General features: G+C 36.6%; 1 protein-coding gene across 1 annotated transcript in view; it reads right to left on the bottom strand.

Annotated features, from left to right (window-relative positions):
* The window catches only part of F9 (coagulation factor IX), a gene marked incomplete at its 3' end in the record, with an annotated part of 30,096 nt that extends 17,904 nt beyond the window's left edge, over nt 1–12,192 (bottom strand). The window contains exons 1-4 of the mRNA XM_081277758.1: nt 12,090–12,192; nt 6,737–6,900; nt 6,512–6,536; nt 2,126–2,239 (exon numbers count right to left, since the gene is read on the bottom strand). Of these exons, the coding sequence (XP_081133884.1) occupies nt 2,126–2,239; nt 6,512–6,536; nt 6,737–6,900; nt 12,090–12,177 (391 nt within the window). The 5' untranslated portion in view covers nt 12,178–12,192. The remainder of the gene's footprint in view (nt 1–2,125; nt 2,240–6,511; nt 6,537–6,736; nt 6,901–12,089) is intronic.
* Between the last annotated feature and the right edge of the window lie 1,896 nt (nt 12,193–14,088).

Here is a 14,088-nt window from a genome sequence, read left to right as displayed (position 1 = left end):
AATCTCCTTTCCTTTTCCAAGACAGGGTAAAGCAAGACATTTGGGGCACAGATACTCTATAAACTGTGCTATCTAGTGGCTTTTGAGATTAGTCTTTAGTTCAGCTTAAGGCAACAAGCTAAAATGGGAGTTTGTATATGCTTTTGTTGTTGCTTTCTTAGAGTGTCTGAGATAAAGAACATTTTGAAAGAATTCCCAATTTGTTTGTGAACTAAAAGAGCTGAAAAGATTTTTCTAAACCTTGATCAGATTGATTGGGTGAAATCAATATACCATAGAGGCCAAGTGTTGTGTTGGCTGCGGAAATGTGGGAACTTGAAAGTATTGAGACAGTGCCAGTTGTAGATTTAGCATTTTTTCTCTGTGGGCCATGACCTCACAATATAGTAAATACGTTTACAGAAATTTTGTACCTAGATTTACTTACATTGCTTGAAGTGATTCTCTTTCTTTTTTAAAAACATCTGTATATTTAAGCTAGATATAGACATTTATGTTTTCAAGATAGTCTACTACCACATAGTAACTGAGACTAATTGAGTTATTCATTCCCTCAGCTCTAATAGTTTTATTATTTAAGCTGATAATGAATGATTACTCTAAGGATTTCTGTAGGTTTCCATAATAGCAGGATCAAATTTATCTAGATAAATCTGAATTTGAAATTATAATCTTTCAGATGAAAATAGCACTTTAGATATGTTAAACCCATGAACACACCCACAGGAAAGTTAACCCAGAAATTGGCTTGTCTCCACACTGGGAAACCTAAGGGAATGGGAGTCCACCACAGTTTATACTAATTCATCCACTTGCATTTGCTATTTTCTTTCCTTTTACCTGCTTTTTCCCTGTTACATTTTTCTTTTCTTCTAAGATCTTTTAGATCTTAAAGGAAGATGATCAATCAATTTCTCCTTAGTACTGAAAGGATTTCCGAACAACATTTCAGGTGACTTTTTTCCCCTTTCTCAATAGGACAAGTGCATTTCATTTCATTTTATTCCTTTTTCATCTGCCAGGTGGCTGGCTATGATGCCTTAACAGTGTCCTGCTAATTTTCTACTCTTTGTCAGTAGTCATGTAGCTTGTGGTATCAGATTCTTTCCCTGGGATTGCATCTCTATTCTTCTAGAGTTTTAGAGTAGAAAGAGTATTCTTTTGCAGAATTGTGTGCCAATCATGGTCACAATACCAGTACTATTGCATCCAGAGCTAATAATCAATTAGGTAAAGGGCTTTGTTCCAGTTACCAAAACCTGAAAAATATTCTCGGGTATAAGTATATAATAATCTTAGATTTTTTTTTATGTGACTAGTATGGTCGAACTTGGGAATGACCTGTAATTTTTGTCAACAAGTTTAACATGTGAAGTGATCTGTATGTGTAGAGCAGTTCCTATTGTATGGGATAGTTGGCCTATCATACCACTGGTTTTGTATGTAATTGACTTCTACTGCCTAGGCTGATAGCAATTTAGTCATGAGTTCAAACAATTTTATGGGTTCAATTTTCTTTGAGTTTCGAGCATAGTTGTCAGAAGCACAGATTTTAGTCAAACTGAAATTCAAGTCAAGCTCAACCACTTATGCTGAACCACTTGAGCTCTTGGAGCTGCAGTTTTCTCATGTGCAAACAGTGAGGATAATAATGGTACTAACCACACATGGTTGTATTGAGGATTAATAAATAAAGTGAGTGAAACAATATTATCATCTAATGTTAGTGACCAGATAGTGTTACTTCTCTGAATATAATTGCTTGAGCTTATATCCTGAAAACTGTGACTACAGATGAAGTAAATATTTATAATCTTTGAAAGTTTTTTTTTTTGTATTGGGGGCTGAACTTAGTAGCACTTTGACACTGAGCTGCATCCTCAGCCCTTTTTATTTTTGTTTTTTTTAATTTTGAGACAGGGTCCTGTTAAATTGCCCAGGCTGGCCTTGTGATCCTCCTGCCTCAATTTCCTGAGTTGCGGTATTACAGGTATATGCCACTGTACTGAGCCTGAAAGTATGTTTTTAAGAGAAGCTTATGATACATAAACATTGCATTTTCCAGTTTTATCTGGTTTCAAAAGGAAACTTTTGAACCACGAATAATCAAAAAATAATTACTCACCTAATTCACAGTTCTTCCCTTCAAATCCAAGTCGACACCAACATTCATAGGAATTAATGTCATCCTTGCAACTGCCACCATTTAAACATGGATTGGACTCACACTGATCTCCATCTTTGAGACAGGTTAAGAAATGGAAAATTATCAGATAAATTGCTTAGAGTGTCCATACTATGGAGATAAGAATCTGATTTTTGGACCAGAGCAGGATTACTGACTTGGAAGCCAGTTGATGCTTCTGTCTTACTTGGTTTCTAAAGCACACCCCAGCAAAGGTTTTCAGGTTAATACTGTCCCAGGAAAATGCCCCAACGAAGGCATGTACATAGTTTATGCAATCCAAGGAAAGAGGTAGAAGAATATCTTTGTATAAGAAATGCACCATATCAGCATAGTATGAGAAGAATTTTCAGTCCTTTCTTATAGAATTACAGCAGTTAATTCTACATCAAAGCAAATAATTTCAACGAATATTAGCTACATATCATACATAGTCTGATTTATTGCAGGTCTTGCTGAGCAAGCTGAGCTAGATAATAAACGGTGCTTGCACTCAAGGAACTGGTGACCTAGGCATGGAACAAATGTATTATCATTTAACCTTTAAGTATCATATATAGTAAGGGTTCAAGATAATAGAAAAGAAGCGGGAAGCATCTCTTACTACTTAAAGATAGTTTACTATCTTACAAGTTAGCTTCCAAATGATTTAGGTAAAGTGAAAAACAATGTTCAGTATATCATATGGAATTTTAAAAGATTCTGCAAGGTACTTTATTTGTGCATAGATTAGTTACTTCCATTATACCTTTTCTGAAGTTTCTTGAAAGTCTTTGAAGACACTGGTAGTAAGAAAGTAGGAGGAAGGCATAAGCAAGAGGGGATGGATCAGGATGAAAAGGGACTCTGTAAGTCTGATTTCTTCATTCTCTGTCTCAGTGCATACTTCCAAGGAAGCTTCAGGAGAAAAGAATGAATACAAACAGAAGGGAGAGTGGGTGCACACTTTGAGCTCAGAAAAATAGCCCTGAGGAAAAAAACAGGAGCTAGATCAGTAAGACTCGATATATGAGTAAGAAAAGAGTAAGAGACAATGATGACAATAAGAGCCAAAGAAGAGAAAAAGGGAAAATCAAAGAGAAACTTCTAATTATTAATTATACTTCAAAGCAAAACTCTCTGACATCCAATGTGTGGATACCTGCCCATTCTCCCTCCTCTCTGATGAAGCATGTATTCAGGTTCCATTAATTAAGGGACTAATATCCCTTTCTCAGAAGTAGCCACTCTGGAAAATCTGCTTGCTGTAAAAATTAGACCTTGTCCCCTCTGCCCCTTGATCCAATGTGCTCTTGCATGTATACTTCAATTTGTTCCAATTCTATGAAAACAAAATACGTTATCTCTGGTTTATTATTATTGATGTTCAGAACTGGTCTAAAAAACGAGCTACATTTGCACTTTATATTATAGACCAACAAATCTGAATTATTTAGGATGTTTCACTGAAAGGGTCTGGGCTTGCAGCCAGCTACACAGGAACTCGTTTGCTGAGACACATCTTTAAAATGAGTGTTGTTTTATCCTGCATTTGGTCCTCCTTTAGGTCCTTGTCTGTGTGTACTTTGGGCCTAGACAAAGCCATGGTCAGTAGGGGTCAAAGACAACAAGAGACAAGTGACAGATTCTCATTTAAGACTACTAGGTTCTTGTTTAATGAATAACTGTGTTTAGATTTGAAGGCCATGAAGTATAATAGAAAGCAAGGGATTGGGTTCTTTTCTGTGCTTCATGACTTCTAGCTGGGTGACCTTTGTCAAGTCTCTTTACCTCCTTAAGCCCCAGTATCCTTCTATGCAGAATGGAATTCATAATGCTTTGCTCACAGGGATGGTGTGAGGGTTAAATGTTATAGGAACACTATAAATTGCTTCTGAAAATAGCATTCTGTATAGTTTCTGACAGATGCCAATTAATGTGATTGGATGGTGATTCTTCTTCAACCAAGTCTGTGCATGATGAGTTAAAGGCAGAGAAAAGGACAGCAGTGAGGAGCCTGGATTCTTGCTATATATGAGAAAGTAGCATAAAGTAGCATAGGCTACTTTAGTGGTGGTTTGGAATCCCAGCTGCATGTGAAAAGAGACATGGAGTTTGTTTCCTTTTAGTTCTTGTTTTGGTTTTTTTTTTTTTTTTTTTGGTAGACAAAGTATTAGTGACAGAAGCATATCATTGATGTTTCCCAGGTATCTAAGCCTGAGGTATAGCAAACAATGTACCTGTGTGACCTAGAAGGCAGGCACCCAACTTCAAAATATGATACTGAAACTGTGGTATATGTGGGGTGGGCAATGAAGGAATCATGGGGATTTAAATACAACTAAGAATATTGTTTTTGGGAAAACAGATGTTGATTTGCTTTTAAAAATATGTTCCAAAGTCAAAGTTTTAAATTCATTAGGAGTAAAGCATTAAAAAGACTTATTTGGATGAATGTTATGGGGAATATTTCATAGAAACGGTCATGGTAGCATTCATCCCTAAGAATAAGGCAAGATAGATAAAGCAATGTAACAGAGTGAATGTTGTCTTTGCTCATGACTTGAAAACAAAAACAGGGAAATTATGAGTTAGGAAGGTATAAAAATATCTAATAATGTCTTCAGAATGGGAACTGTAGCAAATAGAAAGGGACTTGAATTAATGGACCTCAGTGAATTTGTGGTTCAGGCTAATTTGTTCCTGACCATGAAGATGGTCTTAGGTAAGTCAATCTGTGAGGCTTCCCTTGCCTCAAAATCCTGCTGTCTTTTAAGTTAGTTTTAAAATGAGTTGTTATTAAAGTATATCTTTTACTCCTTTTCTTCAATTTTGTAGACAAATATTTACTGAGTGCCTCTGTTCCAGATATTGTTCTAAGTGCTAGGAATATATAAATAAACAAAACAATTGAATCCCTGCCAAAATGAAGCTTGCATTTTTGGATGGGGTGGGAGGGGAGTGGAGGAAATCAAGGATAAATAGTATAAGTAAGAAAATGCTATGATACATCACATGGCAAAAAGTGTTCCAGGTTGAGTATCCCTAATCTGAAAATCTAAAATCCAAATTGCTCCAAAATCCAAAATCTCATGAGTACCAACATGACACCACAAGTGGAAAATTCTACCCCATAAAACTTTATTTCATGCACAAAATGGTTAAAAATATTGTATGAAATTACCTTCAGGCTATGTGTATAATGGTATATGAAACATAAATGAGTCCTGTGTTTAGAGTTAGGTTCTACCCCTGAGATATCTCATTACATATTCTACAGCAAATATTCTACAATCTGAAAAAAAAAAATCTTGAATCTGAAACAAACATTTTGGATAAGGATTATTCAACCTTTAGTACTAAAAATATAACAGGATATTATTGTCTGGAGTGGTGGGATTCCTGGGGGTAGGTTGAAGTATTAACAGATGATTAAAGTAGGCCTCATTGAGATGGTGACATTGGGGCAAAGACCTGAAGGAGACTAGGGAGTGAGCTAAGGGCAAGCTAGGACAAGCCAGCTAAAATAGCCAGGTAAAGTCTCTAGTGTGGGAGCATCATAGAGTGAAAAAGGAGCCTAGTGTGCAAGGTGGAGAGGATGTTAGAGGGGCATGCACACAAGGGTGATGGTAGGGGGCTGAGGTTGTAACTCAGTAGTAGAGTGTTTGCCTAGCATATGTGAGGCACTGGATTCTATTCTCAGCATTGCATGTAAATGAATAAAATAAAGGTCGATCAACAACTAAAAAATATTTTTTAAAAAAGGGTGATGGTGGAGGAACTTTGTAGGCCATCATAAGGAGGAAGACTTTTTTTTTTTTTTTGTACTGGGGATTGAACTCCAGGGCACTCGACCACTGAGCCACATCCCCAGCCCTATTTTGTATTTTATTTATAGATGGGGTTTCACTGAGTTGCTTAGCATCTTGCTTTTGCTGAGGCTGGCTTTGAACTTGCAGTCCTCCTACCTCAGCCTCCTGAGCTTCTGGGATTACAAGCATGCACTACGGTACCCTGCTACAAGGAAGACTTTTAAGACTTTTCAATTAGCATTCTCTGAATCTCTACTGAGGATTATAAAATCTTATTCAGTCCCAAGATCCAATCACTTGGTTTTCTTCCTTCCAGCTTCCTGGGATGGAATGCTGATCTTTGTGAAGCCCTGCAGAGAGTTTACTTATCTGCCAGCTGATCCCTCCCACACTGGCATAACCCTGTAGGATATCACTATTCAATCTTGGGTTAAAGAGTTGGATTTATTTTTCTGAGTTGTTTTGACAGAGTTTACTATATGATCTCTTTATTCAGAGAAAAAATGCATACTTGAGGATAAAATGAATTACTTACCAACATATTGCTTCCAAAATTCAGTCTATAAAGAATAAAAAGAGGACAAGTTAATAGTAGTATTTAAAGTGCTTTGATGTTGATTCCTTCTCTTATATAACATTTATAATGTAAATATATGCATGAATGTCATAAAATTCCAAAGAAAAGTTTTTGCCTTTTTTCTTTTTAAAAGGTATTCTGTCTTTGGTCTGCAACTGAAGGATATTATATGGAAATACTCACAGTTTTTTCAGTATTTTCAAAAACTTCTCGGGCTTCTTCAAAACTACACTTTTCTTCTATGCATTCTCTCTCAAGATTCCCTCGAACAAACTCTTCCAATTTCCCTGAATTATACCTCTTTGGCCGGCTCAGAATTTGGGTGGCATTTTCACGATCAAGAAACACTGAAATTTAAAAGAACTATTGTTTAGTTTTAAAAAAAGAAAACATCATGAAAATTAAATACATCTCTTAAGAAAGGCTTTGTTTTTAATCCAAGTAATCCCAAAGCCAATTTCTCTTTGGGGCATGGAGCCAAAATCTGTCATGCTCCTACAGTACTATATAAACATAGAGATTTAGGAATTAAAATTCAATTTTACTTTTAGTTAAGAGAGCTCCAATAATAAAAGGTCAGATTTTCAACCATATTTGAATTTACTTTGGATGAAAAATAAAGTTCTCAAATAAGCAGTTAACTTCACACTTTGTCATCACTTGAAAATAGCTCATTGCAGATCCTTGCAAGGTGATCCATCACCCTGGCTGGGCTGTGTTTTCAGGATGCAGTTGCCCAGTGACTTTGCAACAAATATCTCTTGAAGAGCAGGAGCCTAATTGTGGGTTCAGCTGCAAATATGACCCCAATGCCTCTCATTTGATGTTAAAATAAAACCAGTGCATCATTATTATTTTTTAATCTTCAGATTCATAACACCTTCAGTTGGCATATGTTATAGAAATTCCAGTGCTGTAAGCATTTGGAATTCAGGATGTGGTTTATTTTAACTGATTGCCTAGTCTATAGGGACACTCATAAACTCTGAAGGATTGAGGCCTCCAAATCCTTTCCCTCCTTCTCTCCTTTCCCTGCCTCTGTCTTTATCTCTGTCTCTGTCTTTTTCTCTCTCTTTCTCACCCCCCACACATATATGTACACACATATATATACACACACACTCTCATATGTGTATGTGTGCATGTATGTAATTAATACTAGTAACTCAAGAATCTGCCTGTAGTTGTTCCTTTCTTTAGGAGATCATGAAGGAAGGAAGGAAAAGGAAAAGAAAAAATGAAGGGAAGAAGGAAGGAAAGGGGAAGATCGAAGGGAAGAAAAAGAAATGAACTAAAGTACCTTATTTTCATAACATAATGCCTTGATACCCTTGTCCCCTTTAGGCTCACTTTTATTTTTTCTGAATTTAGCCTAGGTTTTTCTCCTCCCCATTACATTTGCCAACTTTCTCAAATTCCCTTCACTCCTTGTAACTGCTGCACCATCCTTGCAATCCCATATCCTAGAACAGTGTAGCCATTTGCCTTTTTCTTTTCTGAGGCAGCTGAGTACTTAGGGCTATGGATCACCAAATTGCACATGGGTACCATCACATACTGCTGCCTCGCAACGCCTCCAGGTTCATCTCTTTTCTCAGTAATTCATTTACTTGGCCGTAGGTACTGGTAAATAGAATCCATTTCTGCATTCATTTATAGTGTGGTTGAGTGAAAAAACAGTTTGGAATCAGATCAGATGGACCTGGTTTTGAATCACATATCTGACTCCTATAGACAAGTCACATGATCTCTGTACCTTAACTTTCAGAAATGTAAAATGGGATTAACAGCTATGTAATAAGAGTATTTACCAGGCTGAGGTTGTAGCTCAGTGGTAGAGTGCTTGCCTAGCATGTATGAGGCACCTGGTTTGATCCTCAGCAACATATAAAAAATAAATAAATTAAGTAAAGTTGTTAAAAAAAGAGTATCTGCCTTACCATATTGTTGACAGGATCAGTTAGATAACATGTAGACCAGTGTATGTTGGTTGTCTCTCTTTCTCCTATTTCTCTTATCTGGCCCTCCTTTCCTTCTTAATTTTTTCAGTTCTCTTTAGCTCTAATGCACTCTGGCAGCTCTTTTCCTTCCATGTTCCAATCCATATAATGAAAAGACTGTTGCAATCAGTAATGACCTTGTAAAGGATAATTTTTAACTTATGCATTTCCTGACTACTCTAAAACGTTTCTAACTGTTGATCTCTCCCTTTTCAGGAAACTTTTTCCATGAAAGCCCTCTATTCTGGTTCTTGTATTTTTTTTAATTCTTTTTTTTAAAGAGAGAGTGAGAGAGGAGAGAGAGAGAGAAAGAGAGAATTATTTTTTAATGTTTATTTTTTAGTTTTCGGCGGACACAACATCTTTGTTTGTATGTGGTGCTGAGGATCGAACCCGGGCCGCACGCATGCCAGGCAAGCGCGCTACCGCTTGAGCCACATCCCCAGCCCCTGGTTCTTGTCTTTACTCTAATTCTTGTAATCCATCTACCTCTTGAAGCAATTGACTTTCCTTCCTCTGACTGGTCCTTAAATGTTCAGGGCTGCTCCAGGCTTCAGCTGCAGGATTTTAGCTTTTTAACTTAACTTCAACATTGTTGCCAGGGCTGGGGCTAGAGTAAGGTATACAAGATGTGTAGTGTACAACATTGAAGGAATCCATTCCCACACCTCTAGATATACAAGTACATTTGTGTCCTATAGGCTTCATTTGCTGTGCCTTAGTTTGGCTCTAATCTTTTCAACAAAATTTATTGAGTACCCAATCAGTACTTCTAGACACTGGATAGGTGCCACAATGTCCACACTCACTCCCTGACTCCCTAGCTTCTTACATACATGTAGCTATAACTGCTGCTTACACCACACTGATTCCTGAATATCCATCTCTAGGCAGATATATCTTCTGAATCCCAGATCATCTTTCAAGCTTCCTAACTATACACTGTAATGTGGCTGGTGATAGCTAATGTTTATGCAGTGCTTCTGTTGTGCTGGATACTTCTCAGTCCTTTGCATTCATTATCTCACTTCATCCTCACAACAGTCCCATGAGATAGATACTGTCATCTCATTTTTGTAAGTGAGGAAAATCAAGGTTCTAAGAGATTAAGTAATTTGCTCAAGGTACCACACTAAAGCATCAGAGCTAGGATTTAGACTCTGGCAGTCAGACTACAGAATCTGTGCTCTTAGGCACTGTGTTCTTTCTGTGATCACACCAAACTCAAAATGCCCAAGATATGCTCTGTACACTTCCCCAGAACCTTCCATAACCCTGTAGTTATTAAATCATATCAGTTCTACTTCCTTAAAATCTGCAAATTCTCTCTTCTCTTGCAGCTATTATCCAGATTCCAGCCCTTGTGTCTCACCTGAATGATTACAGTAACCTTAGGACTGGTCTCACAGTCTTATCCTCACACTAGTTCATTAGAGTGTTATCAGATGAAGCATCTGAACTCAGCCATTAGTGTTACTCTTTATGTTTACACTTATGATACCTTCATATTATGTTCTATTTGTCCATCTTCTTAGTTTAGGGTCTTTATTATCTGATGACCTGGTCCTGCCTAGTTCCTGTCTCACTTGTCATAGTCAAGATGGAGCTCTTGAAATACCTCATATTGTTGTGAATCTGGATTTTTGCAAGTGAGGGATCCCCTCTGCATAGAATACCCAAGATCAGACATTTAAGGACAGTGGACTCCTATTCATCTCTTAAGACCCAGCTCCAAATATTGTCTGTTTCTCAGGTATTTCCCCATTTATTGTGTGCCTTACTCTGTACTCCCTTAGCATGTGTTACACATTTTATAATACGATATCAAAATCTCTCACCAAATCTCATGGTGCTTTAGGCCAAAGAGAGAATCTGGTTTATGTCCATGCCCCTGGTACCATGCTATAGTACCTAGACCATAACAGTAACTCAGAAATGTCTGAATGAGTGAAAGACAGTTTCAATCCATACACTTTTCAAAACTGAACAGATTTCATAGAATGATTTTGATTTCCAAATTCCAGATTGATGCAGTAATACTTAAGAGCATCAGCTATGAAAACACAATATCTCCTCCTTTCAGAAGCCAGTGGCAGTTTAACAGAAGAGAGTACTGCACCAATGCTGTCCATACTTAGAGAAGTTATCCTAGTCCTTTCCTCAAGGGCCTTTTAATTTTTACAACAGTGACACCAGAATCCCACTGACTTTCTCTTAGTGTTGTCTGGGGATTGTTTATTTAAATCCCCTTTCAGGATTATCTCTAGTCATTGTTTTCCCAGTTCTGAAACCTTGGTTTCACTCTTTTTTTCTATCGTTTTTTCCCAACTCCCTGAGGTTTTCAGGGAGTCAACAGCCCTCTTATAACCTCCATCATCTCACCATTTATTTCAAAGGAAGGGTTTGAATCCTTTGTCCTCCCATATGTCTCACTGATGTGATATGTCTAATGACGGCTTTATGTCCTGCTTTGTGAGTTTTCCAACATATTTTTTATTTAATTCTACCCACTTTGCTAGTTCGATTTAACCTTTGCATTCTCATATCATTATTTCTGTATTTCAGTCTGATTCCCTAGCTGACATCATGTCTAGAATAGGAACCAGAAGACCAGTCTGCTTTCTGGTGATGCTTTAGGGTTGGCACCCCTGATCCTGGCACTGTCAGCTACTAGTGTTGATTCTAGTAGGTTGGCAAGTAGTGATAAATGCTTCCTGTAAGAACATGCCATTTGCTTAAATGGAATAAGTTATTCCCTGTGTACCATCCCCTAGAGTGTATATAAAGAAACTGTAGTTGTAAAAAAACAAAGTGATATATATTACATTAACTAAGTTCCTACTCTTTTCATCAATTTGTGGACTTGTTTTGTCCCCTAGGGAGCTTATCTGAGTATCAGATATCAACTCTGAGACATTATGAAATCAGAAACAAAATATGATTTATTCCTAATCCACGAAAAAAAATATTTTCATGGCAAATAACAACTTACTAATGAAAAGTTAATCTTTTGGTATTAACTAAAGCTTTAAATGGACGGTGTATAACTTTTACAATTCAAGATATACCTCATTATATAGTTTTAAAATTTTGAAACTCATCGTGTATCTTCAGATAAGACTTTTTGTAAATAAAATCATTTGTAGTTTTGATGTTTTCCATTTTGGTTTTAAAATGGTGAATAAAAAAAGTAACTTTTTTGCATATTCTGCTGTTTCTTTGTTAAGATATCTTCCTATTTCCAATTTTTCTTTAAACCAAGGAGACAAACATTTTCTAAGAGGAATTACATCATAAGATCATAAGCTCAAGAGTGTCCACTAAATAAAAGTGCATCAAAAGCATTGTAAGACTATTTAGTTTTAAAAATGAAGACCCAGCTAGCAGAGAGCCAGCACTTATCAACCCACATGCTGGCTGCTAGAATGTTCAATCTATCAAATCATATAATCATTATTTAGCAAAGAAGACAGCACCAGACATTTTAAAATCTAAAATACAAGTGTATTCCAAGTATTTTTAAAAAGGAAACAAACCTGTACATTCAGCATTGAGTAGATATCCAAAAAGGCAGATGGCGATGAGGCCCGGTGATTCTGCCATGATCGTGTTCAGGCACTGCATAACCTTTGCTAGTAGATTGTGCAAGTGGCAAGGTTGATCAATTGTTCCAAAGTACAAGCAGTGCTCTATTGACTTCTGGGAATAATGTTCATCTCCCTTGGTGGGTCTTTGGGCTTTTTCCAGTGGCCTCATGGGTCAAGTGAAGAGAATGGGCAGTGGTTACCATTCAAATTCAACTCTGATTTCATACCTTTTGCAAGAGTGGCTGACTAGAGGCTGAAGCAGAAAGTGACGCATCTTCAGAATAGGGATAGGTGCCGTGGTACAGCTGCTGTGGGAGCAAATTCCATCAGTAGGACCCATTTTATCTTCGTCAAGTATCTGTATGGTGAAACATATGGACCTTGTCTCAGAATACATGTATGTATGTATATGTACATATGTGCATATGTCTATACATATGTACATATATACACATATGTATGCCTATCTACATACATACACACATTCATGCATATATACATACAAACACATGTTAATATATACAAGTAAATTTGTGAATATTTTATATAATAGTATATTAATATATGGTGTTATACTACTGCACATATAGTATTAAAAATATATACAAGTATGCTACCATTTACCTGCTATTCTTTGTGATATTGTTGTGATACATTTTACTTTTACATATGTTATAAATCCTATATTGTTATTCCGTTTGCTTTAAGCAATCAACAATGTTTGAAAGAAATTTAAAAAGGAGGCAATATCTATTATATTGGAATCATTTATTATCCTTCTAATACCCTTCATTTCTTTGTGTAGATCCAGGTTTCTATCTATTACAATGCAAAGGATTGAACTCTGAAATGCCTAACCACTGAGCCACATCCCCAATACTTTTTTATTTTGAGACAAGGTCTTGCTAAGTTGCTGAGGCTGGCTTTGAACTTGTGATCTTCCTGCCTCAGACTCCTGAGCTGCTGGGATTACAGGCATGCATCATTGCACCTGGCTTTATTAACAATTTTGACAGTGTAGATCTCATGATACATTTTCTCAATTTGGGTTTATTTGAAAATGTCTCCATTTTACTTTCATTTAAAAAAAATAATCTGGTTGAATAGAGAATATTAGGTTGTGCATTTTTCCGGGGGGACATATTGAAGACACTATCCCATTCTCTTCTGGCATTGATTGTTTCCAACTAGGAGTCAGTAAATATTCTTACCATTGATTTTTTTCGGGGGGTAATGGGGGTTGAACCCAGGGGCACTTAACCACTGAGCAACAGCCCCAGTCCCTTTTTTATATTTTATTTAGAGTCAGGATCTTGCTAAGTTGCTTAGGGCCTTGCTATGTTGCTGAGGCTGGCTTTGAACTATGATACTCCTGCCTCAGCCTCCTGAGCTGCTAGGCTTATAGGCGTGTGCAACTTACCTGGCCCTTATCATTGAGTTTTAAAATAATTTTAGAGTTGCAGGAAATTGCAAAAAAAAAAAAAAACCCAAAAAACAAAAAAACAGTACAAAGAGAATCCATGTACCTTTCACCCAGTTACTCCTAATGTTCACATATTATATACATATGACACAATATAAAAAAGATAATGGACATTAATATCATATATATATATATAATATATATATATATATTATATATATATATATATATATATATATATATATTTCCAAGTCATTTTATTACATGTTTAGGTTATTATAACCACCATTACAAAGATATGGCTTGTGCTACTATACTCCCCTCTCCCCTGCAATTATCCCTAACTCCTGGCACCACTAATCTCTTATCATCTCCATGAGAATGCTATGTGAATTGGAATCAGTATATGAGTGCTTCTTGAGATGGATTTTTTCACCCAGCATAGTGCCTTTCAGATCCATCTAGATTATTATATGTTTCAATAGTTAATTCCTTTTTATTGCTGAGTCGTATTCCATAGTGAGA

Source organism: Spermophilus citellus (assembly GCF_964194105.1).
Source record: "Spermophilus citellus genome assembly, chromosome: X".
NCBI lineage: Eukaryota > Metazoa > Chordata > Mammalia > Rodentia > Sciuridae > Spermophilus > Spermophilus citellus.
The sequence above is the reverse complement of the archived record's forward strand: the minus strand, read 5'-3'. Positions and strand labels throughout refer to the sequence as shown.